Raw genomic sequence first — 25,258 nt, 5'->3', positions numbered from 1 at the left:
ACCAAAGGGTTTCAGGATAATAATTAATAATTGGTTCATAAACACTATATTATGAATGCCTTTTTGAATTGGCTTTGTGTATGCAGTGTTAATTTTGTCGACTAAAACTAATGAAAAATGTTCGCAACCTTTTTTCACTGACGAAAACAAAATAAAAACTATGATGACTGAAAGACTATGACTAAATATATTGATCATTTTGTCAACAAATAACAACTAGAATAACTAAAATGTTTTAGCAAGGGACTGTTGGAGAAGAGATCCAGTAGAAGTTAGAACTCAACCTCAAGTCATTCCAAATTTCAATCAAAGGTAAGCACATAAGAGTTGCTTATCTTAGTTTGTAAGTTAAAAGATTGTTCATTATGCTGAATAAGTGTAAAATGTCACTGTCCTCAAATTGAAACAAATATGTACTAAAAAGAAGAATGCACATTTGAGAATAATTTAAAACAATGCATTACACTTTACTATACTTGTCTTATTTCACTTTGACTGTATTCTCTTTGTTTGGTACTTGAATAAACATTATACATTTAAAACAAAGTATTTCTCTTAGTTGTTATTAATTATTCTTAAATGTGCTTGCTTAACATCTGGGGGTGACAGTGACTTGAGACACAAAATAATGTTTTTAATACGCCCTAGAAAGTAGACACTATTGTTATTGGTAACACTCCCTAAGCATGCATCAGGCGGGCCCTTTAAAATCCACCCGTTTCCCCGCCCCTCCTGCCCCCCTCCCCCCAAACCTGCTGCCATCAGGCAGACAGACAGCTCCGTTCCGTGAGCAGAAATTGGACTTCCGGTTTTCGAGCTAGCAGAAATAAGGTTTCCGGCTGCCTTCAAAATTAGATCGAGAATTTTTTATGTTTTTTAAAAGACACAAATCTATTTTAAAAATACATTTATGATGTATGCCTTTTAAATGGCTCATACTAAAACACTTCTAAGTGGCAAGTTTTTAAAAAAAGACACAATTGTATTTAAAAAAATACATTTATGATGTACAGTATGTCTTTTTAAATGGCTTATACTAGATCACTTCTAAGTGCCAGGTTGTTCCAGTTTGAAATTGGCTATTGACCCCCATTAAATGTGCACTTAGCACTGTTTTGCACTTTAACTGGATATTGATTTGTGTGTGTTACATATATGTATTGTTTTTGTATTGTTTGTCCATTGTTGTAATAATGCTGACTCTAGGCCAGGTCACTCTTGGAAAATGATGATGATATAATATTGTTTATTGCAGAAGCAAATAAACAATGATAAAAGAGACCACAAAATATGCTACAAATAATAATAGTAGATAGTGCAGGTGAGATAAAAAAAAAATAGAAGAATTTGGGGTTTATAAAGTTGATCTCACCTATTTAAAAACTAAAATACAAATACAAATACAAATGTAATCAGAAAAAAGCATTAAAAATGTATATTATTTAACAACATATATACAACATGGAAACACAGCATAAAAAAAAGGATAGAGGACAGAAATATTAGTAAATTTGTAGTTTGTGTGTGTGTGTGTGTGTGTGTGTGTGTGTGTGTGTGTGTGCGTGCGTGCGTGCGTGCGTGCGTGCGTGCGTGCGTGCGTGCGTGCGTGCGTGCGTGCGTGCGTGCGTGCGTGTGTGTGTGTGTGTACTTCTCCATAACTGAGCGCCCCTAAACTTGATAGAAAATGGATCCAGACCAGTACAGAATGTTGGTGAACATTTGAGAGATAATTTGTAAAAAAAAGGAAAGTGGCAGGCCGCCCAGTGCGGCCTGAGGTAAGAAAAGTGCCATTTTCAGACAATACTGGACACTGGACAGGAGACGGTTGTTGGCGCCAGCACTTTTGACATACGCACACGTTCAGGGAGACCCCCTCTACAACGCCACACTCTCCGCTAAGCGGGAGGGGTGTATTTGGAAAAGTGGCGGGCCGTCCAGTGAGGTCAGGGGTCAGAAAAGGTCCATTTTCAGTGCATAGACTTCACAAATTGGGCGCTGGACACGAGACAGCTATTTGCCGGGGCACGTGTGACATACGCATGCGTTCAGGGAGACCCCCTCTACAACGCCACACTCTCCGCTAAGCCAGACAGGTGTATTTGGAAAAGCGGCGGGCCGTCCAGTGAGGTCAGGGGTCAGAAAACAGCCATTTTCAGTGCATAGACTCCACAAATTGGACGCTGGACATGAGACAGCTATTTGCCGTGGCACTTACTATTACTTACTTACAATTATAACAATCTGTTCTTGCTTACAATTGACCGCTGATCATTCAGGCTACAGTCACAATTTAACACAAAAAATTGTAGATTAATATCACAGACTGAGGTTACCTGTTGTTGTCATGTCACTGTGACGCAGTGTTAATTTTTATTTAGTTTTAGTCATAGCCTTTTGAATAACATTTAATTTAGTTTTAGTCATATTTTATTCACCTTAAATGTTTGTTTTAGTGTAGTTTTAGTCGACTAAATATAATACGATTTTAGTCGACTAAATCTACAGTTGATTTTGTTGTCAAAAATGTATTTTGGCGGGCCTTGATGGCGTCATAATGCTACATTTTACACTTGGTTGCATGCTGAAATAAAAAAAAAAAATCTACTGCTGTGACTTCACGTATCAAATTAAATAAAATACCTTTTAAAAAGTTCTATTGATGTCACCTCCTTATGACTCCATAATAAATCAAACCTATTCATTGGCTTTTTGGAAGAGGATGCAAGTCCCAGGAAGTGCCACAGAATATCATCAGGAAGTTTTAAAGCATCTTCTGTGTATACAGTACTGTTGCGTTGACCAGTTATTGATAGATATGTGTGGATACTCCCACAGTATAATCCTATTATAATTCTAGTAAGCTCACGGTGGTGGTTGGTGGTGGTTGGTGGTTGGTGGTAGGGTGGACTCTTGATCAAACTGCGCATGCGTCGTTGTGTGCCAGGTTTCGCGAGAGAAACAAGCAGCGAGGTCTATGAAAACGAGGCCAAACCAAACGAACCCTATAACACCAACATTGGCCCTAAAGCGCTTACAATCGGCGGACATGGCAACACCGACTCTACACCATAGACCCCGCCCACTCTCTGCTGTGGAAAGTAAACACTCCAGATTTGTTTCCCCACACACGATGCACATTAGCTCCATAAAGAACGGTTCTATGTCGTTCTCTTCCAGGATCGGGCGAACGTCCGCCAAGGCTCCGCTGTTTACCCTTTTGTATACATCGTATCCCAAAACTAATGGTAGATTCTAAACCGCACGGATGTTTAAGGTTTGGTCGGCTGCATAATATTTTAGGTCGCCAGCGAAACTACCCGTTTAAATCGCTTATTTAGTCAGCCTGTGGCCATGTTTCCCATTGTAGCCAAACCGGGAGCAGTAGTGGCAGCGGACGTAGGTTTTTTTTCCGGGTTCAATGGGAAACATGGCCACAGGTTTCGCGAGAGAAACAAGCAACGAGGTCTATGAAAACGAGGCCAAACCAAACGAACCCCATACCACCAACATGCAACCTGATAATAATGTCCAAAGCATGTCTGTGTATGTTTACATCCATTACTGTGTTGGCGTTAGTTGGGATTAATGTTTATTAGCCAAACCAAGTTACTATGAGCCGTTAGCGTGATGCTAAGCTAACGGACGTTTGGCGGGTTACATGGCGGCTTTCCGACATGTCGCCTTTCCGACGTTAGCGGCTTTCCGACATGTCGCCTTTCCGACGTTAACGAACCCTATACCTAAACCTCACCCTAACCCTAACCGCACGCGGAAGCCACTAGTCGGAGTGGCGAGATGTCGGCGTGGAAGACGGTTACCGTTTGGCGCTAGCATGCGGCTAACGCTAATGCTAACGTCGTCATCGTGACTTAATCAACAATGTAAACGTTTCATCAACACACTTTATGAACCTTACTGTGGTTAATATTATCAGTGCTACCCAAGTAGTCCATTGAAAAGTATTATTTTGGTGTATTTTGTGTATTGTAACTTGGACACTGTAACTTAATGGTAGCTGGGGCGACACGTTGTTGGCTCATGGTTCAGAATGCCTCATGGGTATTGTAGTCATTTTCTGCTATTTCGGTTCTACTGTGATAGACTGTGCTACATTACCTGCTGTTTAATTGTGAATCATATATGCTATGAATATATGGTAATACAATGTTTATTTTCCTGTATTTCCAGGTTTATGACCTGAGTCATCTATGACCTGTGTGTCATCTGTGTGTCCAGTACTTTGTACTGTGTTGGTTAAAAAAGACAAAACACGAGTTGTGACAAAGACGTGTGATTCTCTGATTAATGTTGTTAGTGGTGTAAAATGCCATCAAAAATATACTCAAGCCTGCTGCAGGGCAACAGAAAATAGCAAGCCTATTTTGCTCTTTTATATAGCAAATTTTTATATATATACGTGGGGACGCGCGCCCTTCACCGGGTATGGTGAAGGGCGCCCTTCACCGGGTATGGTCTAGTTTATTTAATTTTGATAGCTTTAAACATTTTGCAGATGCCTGTCTCATTTTTAAGGTTTTAAATGGGCTTGCACCTCCACCACTAAAACAGTTCATAGAGCGAAGGGAGAGTGGTGACAGAACAACAAGGGCAACTACCAGAGGAGACTGTGAGGTGCCATTCAGACGGAGTGTGTTTGGTAAAACAGTCTTCTCTGTTAGAGCCTCCCATCACTGGAACTGTCTTCCTACCGAAGTAAGAGAGACCAACAACTTTCTAACCTTCAAATTCAACCTTAAAAGATGGCTAAAAGCTAACCAAATTTGTAATCATGAGTAAATTTCGGCTCCATTAATCACTGATGTGTCTTCTCCTATTTTACTGTATTGTTTTGTCTTTTGTACTATGTCTACTTGTTTTGTATAGTTGACGATGTCTCTTTTTGTATGGATAACTACACCACTTTTTTAACAGCCTGCCCAGGGACTACAGATGAAAATTAGCCAACTCTGGCTCATTTACATGGACGTGAATAACTGACATGTTGATCAATGTGCATTGTCCCTGTTGAATAAATAAATAAAAATAAATGTGCACTGACAAGTGATTCTGACGTATATCTGCATGCTAATCGTCTATTTTCACTATTTCAAAAATGTTTTAGAGGGGGTCTGAAAATGGCTGTTTTCTGACCCCTGACCTCACTGGACGGCCCGCCACTAGAGGGGGTCTCCCCGAACGCGTGTGTATGTCAATAGTGCTGGCATCGGCAGCCGTCTCCGGTCCAGTGTCCACTATTGTCTGAAAATGGCAGAAAAGGGCACTTTTCTGACCTCTGACCTCACTGGACGGCCCGCCACACTTTTTTTACACCTCTCCCGCTTAGCGGAGAGTGTGGCGTTGTAGAGGGGCTCTCCCCGAACGCGTGTGTATGTCACAAGTGCTGGCATCGGCAGCCGTCTCCGGTCCAGTGTCCAATTTGTATAGGCTAAGCAGTCCTTTGAACAGCATTTATCCATTTAGATAATGTTTTAATGTTTTAAAAAACGTTTTTGTTACACAGAAACATAATATGTGTTATATAGCTTCGTTTAAATGCTTAATTTATAGTTTTAATGTGCAAATGAACCGTTTTTCAATGATTTTCAATGGTTTCTTTTTACTCTAGAGGGTACTCTTATTCTGAAAGATTGTCAACCGGAAGTCTTATTTCTGCTCCGTCATTTCTGCTCACGGAACACAGCTCAGACGGACAGACAGACAGACAGACAGACAGACAGGTGTTTTGATACAATCAGAGCTGAGCGCCATTATATTTGGGAAGAGTGAAATAAACAACTTGTAATGTATCGTTCCACCTCATGGAAGTTGACTTTGTCAGTGTTGTCTGCTGACTCACACCTTGTGACAGTTGAAAGACTTTGTTAGGACTCGGGGCCTCATCAAATGGATATGAGCTGACCCCAGGTTGCAGTAATTATGTTTTGGGTGAGTAGCCTACACATAGCTCCGGAGTGATATACCATATATGGGGGGTTCCTTCTCGACATCTCGCCACTCCGACTAGTTGCGTCCGCGTGCGGTTAGGGTTAGGGTTAGGGTTAGGTATAGGGTTCGTAACGTTAACGTCGGAAAGGCGACATGTCGGAAAGGTGACATGTCGGAAAGGCGAAATGCACCGTTTTTTGGGGGGTGTCACCGCACCAAATATCCATGTATGAAACCTCATACAGTAATAACTGTACCAACAACCTCAATAGCACAACTTTCTATTTCATCTCTTTTAGTCAGTTTATGTGAAGGGTTACCCTAGTCAGATTTTTTTGGAGCAGGCCTACCCGTGGGCATGTTTAAAAATGCTGTTTACTCTTACTACTTATTTGTTTGATGAAAAGAAAGCATGAATGACTTTTTCAAGGTCTGCAAATGATGACAAAAAGAAGGACTCGATTTTAGCAATGTTTCTGAGCTGGAAGAGACATGGTTGGCATGTAGGTAGAAACATATAGGCCTATTTATGTGTGTATCTACACAATGTCTACTGTATATAACAGAGCTACTCTGTTCAATCTAGTCATTATCATTTTATTTTGTATGTGTAGTACCGAGGATGAACTAGACGAGAGAGGGGGGTTCTATCTCTCTATCCATGTGTTCCAAAGTTTGACCCTGGCCATCACTTACACAACTGATGAAGTCAAGTAAGACGGCTACGGCTCAAGGTAGGAACCCCCCCCCTTTTTATTTTCTGCTGCTGTGTTGTATGCTGTGTGTATACTAATGTGATTCAAGCTGGTGTATATTCCTGTCATTTGGGACCCAATGACTGGGTACTCTCTCTCTCTCTCTCTCTCTCTCTCTCTGGATAGGAACCTTGCTTTTCATTTATTTGCTGTGTCATTGACCTATAGCCATGTTTGAGTGAAACAAATGTGGTTAATGTAGATTTTCAGACCTTTTGCTGTCATAGAGCTATATAAAAACGGTTGCTGTTCCCCAAGGGTACGTCAGTGACGTATGGACTGTGTTCTTTGGTTGTTTGCGATGTGTGGTACGTCTATGTCTTCCGTAATGACGGTGACGTAATGAGGAAATCCTTGGCTGTGTTTGTGTCTATATGTCACGTCCAAAACAGTACTGTAGCAGTATACAGTATACTGTAGGTACATTATCATTTTGGCCATTGCTTAGAAAGGCTAAAAAAAGCAGGGTACCAGTCATGAGGTTAATAAGCTATTAAGATGTTTTTAGTTTTGTTTGTTTGTTAGTAGGCTATTCTAATTTCTGCAGTATTTTGTGAAACTGTTGTAACACATGATAATGTGCATATACAATAGGCTAGTTGTATTGTGATATCCCATAATTTGAATCATCAAAAAGTGATATATTTCATGAGAATACTGTTCCTTTCCAATTGAAGTGTAACATGCTTGACTTAAAAACAAAACATTTTAGTTACATTTACTAATCTGGTGAGGAAGATGATAATAACAGAAACATCCATCCATCCATCCATCTTCAATAATAACAAAAACATATTGAACAATAATCACATTGACTTGGATTTTGTCCACATTTATTAAAAAGAACTGTCCACAGTAGTTCAGACTTTGGCACCAACAATATAAAAAACAAATAAACAAACAAAGTGTACACCCCAAAGTAGCATTCAAACAAAACGTTTGGATAAAGGGATAAATAAAAAAATATGAATTAAAAAAAGTTTTTTTTTCTAAACATTACGAACACACATTTATGAAACCTGTATGCATATAATCTGAAAACGACATATTTTCCATGTCTTTCAAAAAAGAGACAGGTAAAAAGTGGATTTTTGTTCATTCTCACCTATGGAATAGTCATAACAGTATGTGCTACAACTGACTTGTAACTACAAACATTCTCAAGTGGCATTCAATAGAGTTGGCACAATCAGATGTGTATCCAGACCACCATTTGAACACATAATTCCTGGGTGGTGTCCCTCGGTGACGCACATCAAAAATAGCCGATCTACAAGCTCAGAACGTGTCACAGCGCGACGCATTGTGAGCTGCTATGTTCGATGTGCGACACGGTACACAACCAAGTATAAATTGGGCACAGCAGTGTTATCTTGTCTTTTTTAGACAAAGTTTATATCCTCAATAACTTGCACAGAAATGGCAGCAACTGAATGTAATTTTTTAAATATTCAGACCATGACATAGAACCGAAGGGACATTTCAGGGTCTATATCTCATTTGTTCTACAAGCTCGCAACGCGTCACATCTTGACACGTTGTGAGCTTGTAGATGGGCTTTTATGAGTAATTTTGTGTGACACTGTTGTGCGACGAAGTATAAAATAGGGCTTAAGTGGTTAATCAGACTAATCAATTTAGCCGATTATAAAAAAATCTATACATTTTTTCGCTTCGATTAGTTGATATTCGTATAAAAATGTGCTTCAGGATTATTCAATTAATCAAAAAATAATCAATAGAATAATCACTAAGAAAATAATTGATAGTTGCAGCCCTAATTTAGAATACAACTTTCTTTCATGGTTGAAATGCCTTTGATGACAAAGAAAACAACGCAAGTACAGCATGCCATGGAATGTTATTGGAATATTATGTGGAATTCAGAGCAAGACTCCACAACTTATATGGAAATGCCATAACTTTGACCAAGGACATGGTCATTTGTTCACTGGCTCTTCCCGCTCTAAAAAAAAGATGTCTGTAATAATAATGAATAATAAAGTGATGCCACGTTGTAGGCCATGAAGAACAGAGTCAAGGAATAGTGTCTTTGAACTGTGTATATTCTAGTGTTGGTAAAAAAATAAAAATACAATGAGAATTGTCATGGAACGAGTTGAGTTTATATACAAATAAAACATGTTAAAATGTAACTGTGAAACGATTTTGGCCAGTGGTTCGGAAGGATCGTTTGAGGTGTTGAAGCAGCAGAAAATGGTGCTCTGGTAGACTGGACGAACAACACAATACATACAATTATTTCTAAAATACATTGCATTTAGGAAATCCTGATTGCAGGGTAACAGTAAAGACTGTATAAGGTTGATTAAAACGCTTGCTTTAGGGTCTGCAGAGGGTCAACGTGGATAAGCAGGGTGGATCTTGGGAGAAGGCAAAGCCGGGCGTTTTTTCAAGGCACTGGGAGGCACGGAGAAGGCCTTTATTGCGACAAAGTTCATCGAGGGAAAAGTCTCTTAAGGCACAGGAAAAGAAAAGTCTTGTGTAAAAGCGGAGGAGAGTATCATCTCGACTCCGTGGCGAGACTCTGGGGTCTCATATCTGTCTCCATCCTCCTAGTTTTTCCTCCTCTTCCGTTCCTCTCTACTCTGAGGTGTTGTGCGCATCAGCAAGCAGCTCTGGTCTCAGGCATTCAATAGGACACTGGATGTTCTGCAGGTGCAAGCAGAGAGACAATGGAGGGGGGGAACATTGTTTTAGTTATGAACATCTGCTGAGGGAATGCACATGCCAGTCGCGTCAGTAAGTTCATCTTCAGTAAAGTAAATTGCCTTAAGACTGAGTTACACATAGTTGCACACGTGTGTCATACACTGAAAATAGCAGATCTACAAGCCCACAACGTTGTGCAGTGAATGGAAAGTAAAACTTGCTCATTCAAAACCATATTTGAAACTGACATTTGTTTGGTATGATAGCAGTATTTGACCCCTGGATGTACACTTTTTTGTATATTGCCACAAGGTCTGCCAACAGTCTTATCAACACGAGTTTCGGTGATTAGGTCTAATACCCAGACAGGAACATAATCCTGTTGTAGAAAGGAGTCACTGACCAGCTTGCTCAAGGCGTTCTGTCTGTAGATGTCGTAGACATCTGAGCGTACGGGTTGCAGGAGGTCAACGTCCACCTCGGTCGGTCCTCCCGGCCTCCTGCAGTTCTCACAGCGCCAGCCCTGAAGCAGGGATGAAGAAGCGTTATTGTACTCACAAACACACACACACACACACACACACATATGGTAGAATGTACGCATATAAACACACATGGACAAGCATGCGTGGCCACACACACGCGCGCACACACTCACACTCACACTCACACTCACACTCACACTCACACTCACACTCACACTCACACACACACACACACACCTGTTGTCCTCCATAGCAGGTACAAGTACAGATGGCTCCCAGGTATTCTTTCTGCCATTGATTTCCTATCTGGTACATCTTCCCATCATCATAACATGTCGATTCATCTGGAGGAAACGCACATCAACAAAATACCATTACATATCATTTATTAAAACTGGGTTTCTGAGTTAACAATTGTGTGCACCCGTATCAACTTGTAGCTGTATGCATTTAGTACACAGTAAAATCCTCAGACTTAATTTAACTTCTTGAGAGTTTACAGATACATTTGTAATGCTCTCAAGGGTCGGGTCTGTTACTTACGCGGTTCACATTTGAACTCTCCCTTGCCGTTGCCCAGGCAGGTGCAGCTCATCATGTGGCCATTCTCAGCGTGGCGATCCCACTTCTCGCCGATGCGGTAGTTTTTGCCGTTGTCATGACACCACTCTGGAGAGGATTACATGAGGGAGAAAGGAGAGGTGGGGTAGGAGGACAACAAAGGGAGATGGAGAGGATTGTATGAGGGAGAAAGGAGAGGTGGGGTAGGAGGAAAACAAAGGGAGATGGAAACGGTAGAGCAGAGAAAGGAGAGGGGCTAATGGTTAATGGAGAGAATTTGAACATGGGGGGGGGTCGTATTATTCCTAATCCAGAAATGAAATTTCATACATAATCTGGAGTGTTCATTTAACCCATGAAGACCTGAGGCCGATTCTACAAATGCCTCCTAAACCAGTAGTTCTCACACTCAAGATTTCAAGATTTTTCAAAAATAGCAGATGTACAAGCTCGCAGCACGGCACAAAGTGACAGAATGTGAGCTTGTATATTTGCTTTGCTATCTGAGAATAGCCAACGCAAACAATCTAAAATGACACAGATGCTGGTCCTGGTTTTAATGGGTTTTAACTTGAGAGTGGCAACATTTTGTTTTAGTCTTTCGTGTTTCGTGTGAGTATTATTATCAATTCCGCTGTGACGGCAGGTTGTTCCATTTGAATAGATTCATCTAGTGTCTGAGGCACAAACACACATACACACACACACACACACACACACACACACACACACACACACACACACACACACACACACACACACACACACACACACACACACACACACACACACACACACACACACACACACACACACAGACACACACAGACACACACAAACACACAGTTCATTGGATTGCTGTGAACTCATGACATTTGCACTGCAGCAAGTGGCGGTCTCAGTTTTTGGTATCATCAAGTTAAAAACAAGGACGGACAATACAAATAACTGAGACTGAGTAGCAATTTGCTAAGCTGGCGTTTTTCCCCTGTTACTGACATGTTTTTACTGTTTAGAAACATAGCAGATGGGGCTAGCATGGATTTATTTATTTATATATATATATATATATATATATATATATATATATATATATATATATATATATATATATGAAATACATACAGTATATGAAATATATACAATTGCATATACTGTATAGCATTCAAGGCTGTCCATGCCAGATTTTACAACAATAAGTTCCGACCAAGTAATTTGATTGGACAAGAGGCTTTCATAGAGTGCTGTTATAGAGTATGACAGCAATGGAACTTTAAACTCTATAGTCATTAAATGTTCTAATAACCGAGTCGATCATCATATATCTTAGTTACATTGTATCAAACTTTGCACCACAAATATGGAAATAACTTTTGAGAACATACAGATTAATCTCTAAATGACTAATTGTCTGTGATTAGTTATGACAGAATCACAGCTGTACTGATTTAAAGTACGATAGCGCCCCTCTCATGTGATATTGCTTACATAGCGGTGGAATAGAATCTGACATTTTATGTTCTATCATTTTGCTCTGCAATCAATTAATTTATTATGAAGACCTTTATCTAACTGAGAATATAATGGAGTGAAGAGCCTGTGTGATTTGATTCCCGGCCCATCCCACATTAGAGCTTCTGAACTAACAAAAAACAAGTCGAATATGACTGGTGAGAAAACCGTTCCTCTGTGAGAGACATTATTTATGATGTACGTAATAATATTCATACATTTCACACTCTATTTATTATAAATCACTTTAAATAAATCGAATAGAATCCATAAAGAGCTCTAATTCACTTGGTCGGTTGTTTGCAAAGCATGCTGGGATGGGGTTAATAAGCCACTCACTGGATGAATCACATCTAAAATGGCCGCTGCCCAGTCCCAGGCAACGACACCACAACTTGAAGCCGGTCTCGGACATACGCTCCCACTCGGAGCCCACCTCGTGGTAGGTGTGTGTGAACGTGTCGTAACACACGTCACGGGTGTTGCCTATGGGGAGGTCACCTGGAACTACGAGGATGGAAGAGAAAAAAAGAACAATCAGATGTGTTTTGTTTTTCTGACAAATTCATCCTTATTAATTCAACAACTAGCAGTTTGCTTAGAACTTTCACCACAATTCCTACAAATACAGTTACTATATTCATTATTTATAACTACATTAACCAATTACTGTAATGCACTTGCAGTATAGGAATGAATATCATTCAATTGGTTTTAGTAATCAGCCCGAGTCATCGCAGTCCTAAATACAAACAAACAAGGTATGTTGCATATAGTGCATAACAAAATATCATATTCCTGTATTAAATGTCTTACAATTCCCCGGAATGTGCTCGCATGAAAAGCTCACATTATATAATATCATGGAGAAAAAAATAAACATTACTAGGACAGGTGTGTTTGTCAGAATACTGTACCGGCATTGCCCACGGTTATGACTTCTTCCAGAACCTTCTCTTTAGCCTCGCCCCTCATGGCCTCCACTATGACATTATAGGACGCCCCAGAGATCAGGCCAATCAGTGTTGCACTGGTGGACGTTCCAGGAAGACGCATCTACATGAGGAGAGACAAAGACATTAGTAAGCAATAAGCATGTGAGTGTGTGTGTGTGTGTGTGTGTGTGAGTGTGAGTGTGTCTCCATGTACTCCCAGTTGTGTCATTATGCGCGTGTCCTCATGTGAATTATATCGATGTTTGTCCAGCATGGGCTCATCGAACAAATGGAATCGATTTTAATAAAATAATCGATTTTCAAAAATAGCTGTCCTAGAAGCTCACAATCTATCATGTTGCGACGCGTTGTGAGCTTGAGCTCGTAAAACGGCTATTTTCGCTATTTCCTGCACAACATTGTTGTACTAAAAAGTATAAAACGAGGATTAAAAGTTAATCAGACTAACCATTTTTGTCGATTATAAAAAAGTGATTACACATTTTTTACATTGATACTGTATATAAGACACTAAGATAATCGATAGTTGCAGCCATAGTGAATACAAGTGTGCGTGCGTGTGTGTCAAGTACCTGGAAGGTCTTCTCCTCCAGGTGTGTGATAGGGTTGCAGGACACCACATACTCGGTGCTGTGGGGGATGGGCTGCCAGGAGAGGGTTGTCAGAGTCTTTGCTTCCTGGGGCAACTCTGTCTCGTTGTCAGGGAAACCAAACGCCATGCCGCCGAGGCCAGGCAGCGGACCCTCGCTCACCTGTTGGACCAAACAGACCAAAGATAAGACAACTGTGCTGGACAGGGATATGACAAAAATAGTATTAGTTGAAGCCTTAAACATAACGCTCTGTCAGTGCAATATAAAATGTCAATATTTACGACACATTAACACAGACACAAATCATAAAATATATTTACATGCAGAGAAAAAAATGATTCCAGTACTCAAAATATAATTGTAGAAACATACATAATACGTGAAATATATTATTTATTTTTATGTTTTACTTGAAGCTTGATTAAGTTATAGGGGGGGGGCAGTGGCTCATGAGGTTGAGTAGTGGTTAGATCCCCAACTCTTCCTGGCTCTGTGTTAAAATGTCCTTGAGCAAGACACTGAAGCCCTAACTGTGCCCAATTAGCAGGTTGGTGCCTGGCATCGCTGTCTCTGCCAGTGTGTGAATATGTGTGAATGGGTGAATGTATGGCACATTGTAAAGCACTTTGGAGAAAGGTGCTATAGAAATACTGCCCATTTAACATTTAAGTTTAAACACTTATAATCCAGTATAATGCTAACAAGCTCCGTCTCACTCACCCTGACTACGGGTACTCTGTTTCCATCAGGGCCTGGCACAGGGATGTAGATCAGTGGCTGTCCGACCGTGGGTCTCTGTCCTTCCCTATGACCGGTACCAGGCACATTAAGGCCATTGTTAGGACCCAGATTCTGGTACTCTGTGTAGATGTGCTGGCCTTGCTGGCCAGGCTGGCTCTGGCCACCGGTTCCAGCTAAGTGAACGTGGTTGGAGTTGAAACTGGGAAGAGAAAGAATGAAGACAATGTAAGGTTGAGAGAAAAGCAGAGAGAGGGAGAGAGAGAGATAGAGAGAGGTGTAGAAAGACAGAAATAAGCCAACAGGACGGCACAGGTTAAAGGAATACTTCAACCCCAACATGACTTATAGCCTACTGACTCACAGTATAATCGTAAAATAAATATTACATTTTATAAAATTACTTTGGATATAGCTTTGCCATTGATTATGTTGAACTCCTATTGTCTTAATTGTCTTCATTTTTGGATTCTTCATTCATTGTGAAGAAATGCGACAAAAAACTAAAATTAAGGCTTCATAGAGTGAGTAAATGATTAAAAGAAAAGGTCAGAATGGGGTGAAGTATTCATTGAAACCCTGAATTACATTCCATTGTACGATTGATTTGGTATAAATCAAGATCCCAACGAGCGTGTAGATTGGCGAGGTTGCACAATAGAATATAATTCTAACAGACATGAGTCTGTTCTTACGTCTTGTCATTGAAGGTTTCTGGGACATCCAGGTGGGACAGGATCCCGGGTCTGTGGGGGACAGGAAGCTGGGGCAGCTCAGGGATCAATACATCTGGAGTTGTCTCTGATTGGAGGAGAGACAAAAGGTGGACGGACTGTTAGGAGCAAGGCAGAGCAAAGCAGTATGGAAGTATGGATCCACTGGATTGCATTTTGAGTAACAGCAGTTTGTTAGTAGAATGCCACTTTTTTTGTTTTAGATTTTTTTTTGGTGGACCCATACTTGAGGTGTATTTGCCCACAGACACTGATATGAACATGATTTGCAATTTACTCCACTAGTTATTATGGTTCAGGTTTGGCGTGAGAGACAGCTGATGTCTGACCCGTGTTTGTGGGAGTCTTATTAATTTTGTGCAGATTAAAAACAGGTACCGTATTTCTCAACCACCAAAGTACAGGTGACCATCAATCAGTGTCAAGGAATTATCACACTCTACTTTAGGGAGTGCAGTTACAGATAGAAGCCAGCAGGGCGCAGCACAGCGCTACAATTGCTTTTTCTCACTACATTTACACAGACTTCCAAATGTACTTTCTACCCAGTGCATAGGCCTATAAGTAAATTGAGACATGCATGCATTGTTACATTGGATGAGTAAAATTTGATTAAAGTAAATTGGTAATATGATTCAATTACTCTTCCTGTAAATGTAGTCATTACTGTAAATACATTGTGTTTAACTATTAAAAACAATTATTGCAGTTTTTAATCCAGGTAGCTATTCAGGCAGAACTTCAAGACGAAAAAAGAAATACAAAATTGACATTTGAAGTTCGTTTTCAATGGATTGGTATGCCATTTTCGAGGATGTACTTACGAGTTCTGGCCTTGCCCACCAGAGCTGTGCTCCTCAGTGCATTCTGCAGGGCAACAATCTTAATGACATACTCAGTTCCTGGTTTCAGACCTACAACCAAACAAACATATTTACACATTAAAATGAAGCCCAGCTGCTGCACAGGTACTTGGGAATTGAAAGTCAAAAATGAAAAATACAGAAGCACTATATCAATACAAATACAATAATACAAAAAAAAAAAAAAAAACTCGTCACTGCATAGTATTTGTGGGTATGTGTGTATATGTGTCCCTCTTTATGAACATATAGCGCACCCATGTGGGTGTGAAGGTGTTTATGTGGGCCTCTCAGTACATGTGCATAAGTGTGTATGTGTTATGAGCCTGAGTGTACATAGTATATATCCAGACTTTTTCCCCATGCTACTGCTGGAATATGACTTCATGCCCCAGAAGAGTTGACTGGAAAATCCTGCAGCACTACAAAGGGCAGGACAGGAGAGGGGACTTATACACTGGCTATGGGGCAGTTAAGGGTTCAGTGTTTTGCTCAGGATCGAACCGGGCGGGGAACTTCCAATTCCCAGGTGGCCACTGCCACCCCTTAAAACATGACCTCCTTGAGCCAGATGTGTGTACCTGTGTGACACCTTTTCATGAATCCACACTCGTGTCCATGTACAATCAACCCTCACCATTGACAACAGCGTAGCTCTGGCCTGCATGGGGCCTGGGGGTGAGCTCTCTGGGTATGCCTCTGGCTTCCTCATAGGTGACGTAGTAACCTGTGACCCCCGTGCTACGAGATGGTTCCCAGGTGAAGGAGATGCTGTTGGGGGTCAGGGAAGTGAAACGGATGTTGGTGGGCGGGATCACTGCTGGCTTGGCTGGAAGAGACACAGACAGACAAGAAAAGTTATACATACTGTATGAACGTTTCCACTGATTGTGGTCAAGTTTACGAGTGAAGAATACTGTTGTAGTTGAGAGCACTGTGTGGAGGCGGTACCTGTGGTGGCGGTGAGGGTGAAGGGCGAACTGCGACCGTTTCCATTCAGAGTGTAGATGTTGATCTTATAGGTGGTGCTTGGCTGCAGACCTGGACAAAAGAAACAGACGCGTTAGAGAGGGGCTGTGTGTGTGTGTGTGTGTGTGTGTGTGTGTGTGTGTGTGTGTGTGTGTGTGTGTGTGTGTGTGTGTGTGTGTGTGTGTGTGTGTGTGTGTGTGTGTGTGTGTGTGTGTGTGTGTGTGTGTGTGTGTGTGTGTGTGTGTGTGTGTGTGTGTGTGTGTTTTCCTGTATGCATACATTTTGCAGTATTAGTGTGCATAAGAAAATGCATATGTATTTTGTTATTCAGTCTTACAGACACATCCAACCACCTAACTGGCTATTGTGCATGGCTGTCACAACCAAGGGGTGGGCCTGAGGTTAGAGTTGTAAATACGATGACGGCGGCAAGTGAAGGTAGGGACATTTGCTACCTGGTCCTGACAGCTAAATGAGTATTAAACAATATGCATGCATGTCCGATCAAACTGTATGAAAGCCTGGAACGACAGTTTTGTTTTTGTTTGGTTTGTGACGTGACAATTAGGGATGGGTATCGTTAGGATTTTTACGAGTCCGGTTCCGGTTCCGGTTCTGCTTATCGGATCCGGTTCCTATCGGTTCCATATTTCGGTTCCAAAATGGTAAAAAAATAAGGTAAAATGTTCATTTAATAGAGATGCACCGAATGGAAAATTCTTGGCCGAAACCGAATACCGAATACAGGAAACACTTGGCCGAAAACCGAATAGCCGGAAATTATTAATTTAAAAAATATATGTATACATTTTTTTTTACGTTTTTTTGTACCATTGCTGTCATGGCTGTGCCTCTGTTGTAGAGCTACATGATTATGGCAAAACTTATCATAACTATAATGGGTCCATATTGAGATCAGTTATTTAAAACATATTTATTTATTGTGTAGAATTATTGATTTACTATTGTGTTGTAATAAAATACAATATGCCTCAAAACATTACCCTGCCATATTCAAGAAATTAAAACAAATATTGAATAGCCTAGCAAAAGGCATTATAATGTCTGCAGTTGCATTATTGCACACACAGCCAAAATGCATTAATAATATTAGGTCTGCCATTCCTTCCTTTTGAAGAAGTCACTTTCAGTTTCATTTTTGACACACACACACACACACACACACACACACACACACACACACACACACACACACACACACACACACACACACACACACACACATACACAATCAAACAGAAGCGTTCACAGCTGGTGTTAATTATTTTGCCCGGCGCGAGTTCTTAACTAGCGCTGGTTTTCCAACTAACGTTACACCCTCTGACATGTGGATTCTAGTTTTCAAGTTGACAACAGCAAATCTTGGTTACAAAGTTTGCAGGGCAGGCTATTCCTTGCCTTACTACTTCAGTTCAGAGTGAGGGGAGGGGGGGCGATGCGGGGAGGAATGTGGCTGGGCTGAGTGCGCCCGGAGAGAAGCAGCAGCTCTACTCTTCCATACAGAGAGACGCTACTGATGTATACATCTCCATACAATGGTGTTTTACCGGATTTGTGATTTTTGCTCAGATTGTGCTGTTTGTGTAGGACTTTTAAACGCCTTTGTTTGAGCGGCTTTTAGCGCATCTAGGAACCGATATGCAGAACCGAAATTACATATTTTTTATGGGTACCCGGTACCGACCATTTCTTTATCGGTTCCTACTTGGAACCGTATTTCGGTACCCAACCCTAGTGACAATAGTACGCAAGCAAATACAGTGACATGTGTATATATACCTGTAATAGTGAAAGAGCGTGTTTCTGGGCTGATGTTTCTCTGAATGGGGGTGAGGCCTGTAGACGTTGTGGGCGTGGCCTCAATCAGGAAGCCGGATATGGCCTCCGTCTTGGAGCGCCACGTCAGAGTGATTGAGGAATCCTTAACGTCGGAGATGCGTACGCGACGAGGGGGGCTGATAGCTGGGGGGAGAACAGAGGAGGACGGATTGAGTGAAAGAAAGAAAAAGACAGGCAGACAAGTCACACACAAGAGTGGCTTGTAGATCAGCTTGCAGATCTGTATGTACGTAATGGAAATCTCTTCACAGTCGCATGAAAACAGAAGGCATTGGTAACAATTAGGTCAGGCTGAAATGACATACTGTCCAGGGTGGTGACCTCTCCCTGGAGCGGCCTGCTGGTCAGCGAGTCCTTCAGAGCATAAATATGAACCTCGTAGGTGGTGGCAACCTGGAATGAGAGGGAAGGAGAAAAGAGAGAGAAACTTTAAATAGGACTTTCTACCTCCACTGCAAAGTCATCTATTAGTCGTCTATTTTAACACTCAAGTGATACATTGGCACTCATGATTTTTACAGAGTGGACAGTCGTGATTTTGGCAGTCTCCAGAGTGCTCTCTGTGTGCCTGTGTGTGTGTCTTTGATGCATAAACCATGTGAAGATGACAGGGCAAGGCGGTGGCCTGTGGCTTCGGTGGGCGGGGAGACTGCCAACATACACAGGCTGCGACACACACACACACACACACACACACACACACACACACACACACACACACACACACACACACACACACACACACACACACACACACACATACACATACACACACACACTGTACTCTCAGGCCTCTACGTGCTTCTGCCTGCATGTTCATATGTACCTTTGTACACGTACATGTGTGCAGCCATGTCTGTCCCAAGGATGTCTCGAAGTGTGTCTACATTTCTGTATCTGTGTATGTATTCACGTGTGTGTGTGTGTGTGTGTGTGCGCGCGCGCGTGCACGTTAAAGCTGAGCTGTGCTATAAAACGGCAGTCTGAACCCTTCAGCAGGATAAATGTATCTGAGGATTATTCCAGATCCAAATATCTTTCCTATGACTAAATGGGAAAATGTCTGGAGTCTGGGACTGTCACATGTCACCTCCTTACCTTGTGTGCGTGTGTGTGTGTGTTTTCACCCAATTCTTATAGCATATGGCCTGACTTTAGTCTAGTATTAGGGCGTTTAACATGGCATGTTCTTCACCTTTCCAGATCTGTATTGTTAGGGTGGATATACAGTATAGGATTTATGACCTGGTTCAGCTCCAATTACACATGTCAGCACTTATTCCATTTTATTTTTACAGTATTCTTGCGACACAACTATTGCACTCTAGCTCCGATCCTTGGAAAGCGTTTTTTGAGAATCCCATATGTTCTCATTTCCCACTGTTAGAAGGAACAACACATGATCTGGCAAAATGGTAGTTTGAGAGACACACTGGTGTTAATAATTTAATACGGCTTGGCTGAATGCTCAATTCTGTTTGGTCAATCACAACATTCAGAGGTTTGTTATTTCTTGATAGCAGACCATTGCTATGAAAAACAAACCATTGCTATAGTCCTGGACCTAGACCAACCGGTGCTTGGATTTTGCTGTATCCGACATTTCGGCTAAGCAAATAAACACACAATGTCATTTTACAGCTAAACAGTAGTTTAACTTTTAAGGCGAAAAATAGGCAATGCAGTAACAGAATCTTGATTCATATTGCATCAGCACGTCCAGAATGGGCCGTGTTGCGCATTATTAAATCAAAATCATTTTGTTGAACTTGTTACAATTTGTGTCTGATTTATTTATTATGTAGCTGTGTAATAAGGAGGGATAATGAACAACAAGCCAGTCATTAATGAGAAATGCACCCCATCGGCGTGAGCGTCAGTACAGCTCACTGTTCAATATCGCTTACCAGTGGTGTAAAGTAACTAAGTACATTTACTCAAGTCCTGTACTTAAGTACAATTTTGAGGAACTTTTTACTTTACCGGAGTATTTCCAATTGTCTATACTTTTACTTCTACTCCACTACATCTCAGAGGCAAATATTGTACTTTCACTCCACTACAATTATTTGAAAACTCAAGTTACTAGTTACTTTGCAGATATAAATATATTACATTATAAAACATACATTAACCACTTTAGCCCTATATACCTAGGCTATTTGAAACACACACACACACACACACACACACACACACACACACACACACACACACACACACACACACACACACACACACACACACACACTAACCATGAGTCCTGGGATGAGGGCCTGTCTAGTGTCTGGGGCCAGGTTGATCTCCTTGGTGGGGCCCGTCTTGCTCTTGGGGTTCACCACCACGCGGTAACCTGTGAGCCCCGTCAGCCCTGTCAGGCGGTTGGCCTGGCCCGACACGGCCCAGCTTATGCTGAAGGAGGTGGGGCCAACCTGGGAGAACTGCAGATTGATGGGGGGAGGGATGGCTAAGAAATGGAGAGAGAAGGAAGAGCGGGGTTTAGAGAGGGAGAGAAACTTGCTGCTGCTTTAACTCTTAAGAGTATATACACTCAAACTATCAAATCATTTAGCTGGGGACCCCCCTGGAACCCCCTCAAGGACCGCCGGGGGACCCCAGACCCACTGTCAACGCAGTAGGACTGATATGTCACTCTTCCCATACCTGTGGCCTGGGTTCCAACCACCGGCGTGCTGGCCGTGTGGTCGTGCAGGGCGATGACCTTCACCGTGTATTCGGTTCCGGGTCGCAGGCCGTAGATGGTGGCCGACTCCGCCTCTCCTCTGGGGGAGGGAAGCAGCTCTCTCTCGCCCTCCTCGGGGCTGTAGTACAGCACGCGGTACGCCGTCACCACTCCCTCTGGGCTGTCCCATGTGATCCTCAGCGAGGTGGAGTCTATGTCGGAGAAGGTCAGGTCCTTGGGCTTGTCTACAGCTGCAGGGAGAGAGAGAGAGAGAGAGAGAGAGAGAGAGAGAGAGAGAGAGAGAGAATTGAATTTTACAAGCACTTTAGTAAAACCCATTTATCCGTTACCATTTTACACAGAGAAAAAAGGATAATCAAACAATACCATAGAACTACCAAAATCAACCAATATGATTAGACCATCCCAAATGATAGGATTTGATAATCAAGACAAAAGATTCTCCAATTATCCAAAACATAAAATTAAACATAAAATTCACAAGGATAATCAACAAACCATGACTATACATCAACACAATATAAGACATAGGACTGATGATTATTATGAGGGTACTATGTAAAGACAGATTGAAGAGACCAGCAGAACAGACCTGATCTGCCCAGCATACTCGTATGCTGTACATGTAAAACCCTTACTTGTCACAGCGGTCTCCACCAGTGGCGGGCTCTCTCCATCTTGACCCAGAGCATAGACGCTCAGGATGTATTCCATAGTCGGCATCAGGCCTGAGAACGTCATCTCTGTCTGATCTGGAAACCAGCAAGGACGTGGGAAGAGAAACGGAGGCACAGAAAGAGAGTGAAACAGAGGTTTTAAAAGAGTCATGCTGAACTACTTAACCCATTAAGGCCTGAGGTTCCGATTCTAGAAAATGTCTTCTAAATCCTAACGGTTTTCTGAAAAACCTATGTTGCTATATCAGTGGTTCTTAAACTTTTTCATATCAAGTACCTCCAAAATGATATGTACTTGGCCGCTGACCCCCATCTGAAAATGTTTTGTTCCAGGGACCCCCAGAAGCAAATATTTGAGTTAAAAATGTTTGCTTTAAAAATATATATATTCAAAGATATTTCAAAAATATCAGATCTAAAAGCACATGAGATTGTATATCTGCTATTTTTGAATAGCCAAAGTATAAAATAATGGTTTAAGACGTGGTTACACAGATGCGTCCTCGGTTTTAATGGGTTATAGACAGCCATTTTAAAATGTATTGTTAAATGTATTTTTTAGATACAGCAGGACAGTGTAGAGAAACAGGAAGCAGATGGCAGAATGACATGCAATCCATTTCTCTAGCTAGACTCGAACACGGAGACGTTGGGATCATGTAGTCGATCCACTATCCAGTCGGCGAACCGGCATGCCAAATGCCAACTCATTCTGGCGTTTGTACATGTACTGTATGTACTGTACGTATGTTTTTGAGTGTGTGTGTGCCTGTGACTCAATGCTTGCCTGCATGGCCCATGCGTACATACCTGGGGCGACCACCTCGGAGAACGAGGGCCCTTGTCCATTCCTGGGGGCTCCTGTCACCCTGTACCCCTGGATGGGCCCCTGGGCCGGGGTCCACCTCACAGTGATACTGCTGTCTTTCACATCAGTCACCTCCATCTCAGAGGGAGAGTCAATGCCTGCATGGGTGAGGAATGAAGACACCGGTGACGTGGGCAGCAGTGGTGGAAAGTAACTAAGTATATGTACTCAAGACTGTACTTAGGTACACATTTTAGGTATTTTTTGCTTTACTGGAGTATTTCCAATTTTCAATACTTTTACTTCTACTCCACTACAGTCTACATCTCAGAGACAAATATTGTACTTTTACTCCACTACACTTATATGAAAACTTGAGTTACTAGTTACTTTGTAGATTTTGATTATTATTACAAAACACATTAACCACTTCAGCCCTATATACATTTCGGCCATTTGAAAATAGCCGATCTACAATCTCACAATGCGTCGCATCGATTTGTATACATTTAAAGCATTTGAAAACATGTAAAATGGGACATTCTGCATAATGAGTACTATCTACTTTTGGCACTTTAAGTACATTTAGATACCAATACTTTTGTTCTTTTACTCGGCAGTATTGCTACTTTTACTTAAGTAAAACATTTTTGTACTTTTTCCAATACTGGAGGTGGGTAAGTTCGACTGCAAGGTTGAGAAACGCATTCGTACGCACACACGTGCATAATGTGTATGTATGCGTGTGTGTGTGTGTGTGTGCACGCAAGTGTGTATTTTACCTGTCTTGTGTGTGATGTAGATGGGAGTGCTGGATGCAGGGCTGTCTCCTCGGCCTGTCACAGCGTAGACGGTGATGGTGTAGTCGGTTCCAGGGTTCAGGTTGTTGATGGTGGCGGTGGACTGAGACCCAGGCACCGTGAACTCCTTGGGATTACTGTGACCTCCTGAACATTCAATGACCCAAATGTGTCAGACATTTTGATAGGATTTGTACGCTACGCACATAACTTTACCAGCAGGCTTTGATTCATTTGTATTTCTGGTAGGGATATGTTTTTTGCCTGCTTCTGGTCGGACTGACTTTAATGCATGCATTTCTTTTGGCAAATGGAAACCGTCCAATATGTTTGAAATGTACCCCATTAACCCTACATTGGGTTAAGGGGGTTATTTTCAAAGTTTTTTTTTTAATAGGGAAAATGGCAGATCGGCTATTTTCACTATTCATGTGATTAGTATGGCTTAACAGGTTACAAAATCCCCCCCACCTAATTTTTGTATTAATTGAACCCTGATTATTAGTCTGTCCAGGTGCAGTACTGTGTTTCGGTACCATGGACTTACCAGACTCTCCGTGGGTGATCCTGTAGTAACGCACAGTGACAGAGGGGGCGTCCCAGCGGATGGTGATGCTGGTGGGGGATGAGTCTAGCACCTCCAGGTCTGTGGGGGCGTCGGAGACTGGAGAGAGAGAGAAAAACAATGGAGATGCGCTGATTATGTATTTATGGAAATAATGTTAACATCACCTCCGACTGCTTTATATTCGCATATATATACACACAGAGAACAATCCTGTGTTCATTTCGCTATAACTTTCATGTCCTAGTCAGGATTCGAACCTGGGTTACCCGCACAAGCCGCAAAAAATGTCCTGAGTTGAGCTACCGTATAAGAGAGAGCATTATACGTCTCTGAGCACAGAGCACAGCTCCCCCTGTGCAGCCATCTGCTGGGTGAAGCTGTAATTTCCCCTCCCATAGGGACCAGAAAACACTCCCTTTCCCTAAATGAACACAGGATTTTACAATGGAGGGGCTTAAACACTTAAACCCCAGCATCGTTATTGTGGGGAAAGTTTTTGCTGAAAATAGCAGATTGACAAGCTTGTCGATCGGCTATTTTCAGCGAAAGCTTTCCCCACAATAACAGAAAACGGAAAATACACGAGTATTGAGCCCTGAGGGACTCCGGTTACCCATATAGGGTTTAAGTGGTTAACATTAACATAGATAGCTCATTATAAAATACATTTTATAGGTAGGAAAAACTAAAAGCGAAAAACAAAAAGCAGGAACACTTACTAGTCTTCTGTGTTCCGCTGAGTGGAATGCTCTCCTGGTTCCCGCTCACGGCATAGATGTTGACCAGGTAGTCCGTCTCGGGGGTGAGTCCCATCAGGGTGAAGTGGCTCCTGGAGGGGGGCAGCCTCTCTTCCTTGGCCCGCCCGCCGCTGGACATCTGATAGCGGATGCGGTAGCCCGTGATCCGGGACTGAGGGGCGACCCAGTGGACCGTGAAGGAGTTGGTCAGGATGTCTGTGAAACGCAGGCCGTCCGGAGAGTCCAGGGCTGGGGAGGAGAGAGAGAGCGGGGGAGAGAGAGAGAGAGAGAGATGGGGAAGACATTAGTGAAAACTGGC

At 42.0% G+C, this 25,258-nt stretch overlaps 1 protein-coding gene across 2 annotated transcripts in view; it reads right to left on the bottom strand.

Moving 5' to 3' along the window:
• Window positions 1-7,507: 7,507 nt before the first annotated feature.
• Window positions 7,508-25,258, bottom strand: part of fn1a (fibronectin 1a) — a 50,864-nt gene continuing 33,113 nt past the window's right edge. For both annotated transcript variants that reach the window (XM_084083728.1, XM_084083729.1), the window contains exons 29-49: window positions 24,922-25,188; window positions 24,182-24,298; window positions 23,617-23,781; window positions 22,837-22,992; window positions 21,988-22,101; window positions 21,310-21,579; window positions 20,901-21,112; window positions 18,951-19,038; window positions 18,586-18,768; window positions 16,768-16,857; window positions 16,454-16,645; window positions 15,778-15,867; window positions 14,915-15,020; window positions 14,202-14,421; window positions 13,461-13,640; window positions 12,850-12,988; window positions 12,272-12,439; window positions 10,403-10,528; window positions 10,097-10,203; window positions 9,778-9,897; window positions 7,508-9,374 (exon numbers count right to left, since the gene is read on the bottom strand). In XM_084083728.1, the coding sequence (XP_083939854.1) occupies window positions 9,306-9,374; window positions 9,778-9,897; window positions 10,097-10,203; window positions 10,403-10,528; window positions 12,272-12,439; window positions 12,850-12,988; window positions 13,461-13,640; window positions 14,202-14,421; window positions 14,915-15,020; window positions 15,778-15,867; window positions 16,454-16,645; window positions 16,768-16,857; window positions 18,586-18,768; window positions 18,951-19,038; window positions 20,901-21,112; window positions 21,310-21,579; window positions 21,988-22,101; window positions 22,837-22,992; window positions 23,617-23,781; window positions 24,182-24,298; window positions 24,922-25,188 (3,179 nt within the window). In that variant the 3' untranslated portion in view covers window positions 7,508-9,305. The remainder of the gene's footprint in view (window positions 9,375-9,777; window positions 9,898-10,096; window positions 10,204-10,402; window positions 10,529-12,271; window positions 12,440-12,849; window positions 12,989-13,460; window positions 13,641-14,201; window positions 14,422-14,914; window positions 15,021-15,777; window positions 15,868-16,453; window positions 16,646-16,767; window positions 16,858-18,585; window positions 18,769-18,950; window positions 19,039-20,900; window positions 21,113-21,309; window positions 21,580-21,987; window positions 22,102-22,836; window positions 22,993-23,616; window positions 23,782-24,181; window positions 24,299-24,921; window positions 25,189-25,258) is intronic.

Source organism: Gymnoscopelus microlampas (assembly GCF_963454915.1).
Source record: "Gymnoscopelus microlampas genome assembly, chromosome: 17".
Classification (NCBI taxonomy): domain Eukaryota; kingdom Metazoa; phylum Chordata; class Actinopteri; order Myctophiformes; family Myctophidae; genus Gymnoscopelus; species Gymnoscopelus microlampas.
Note: the sequence above shows the minus strand (reverse complement) of the source record. Positions and strands in the feature narration are given on the sequence as shown.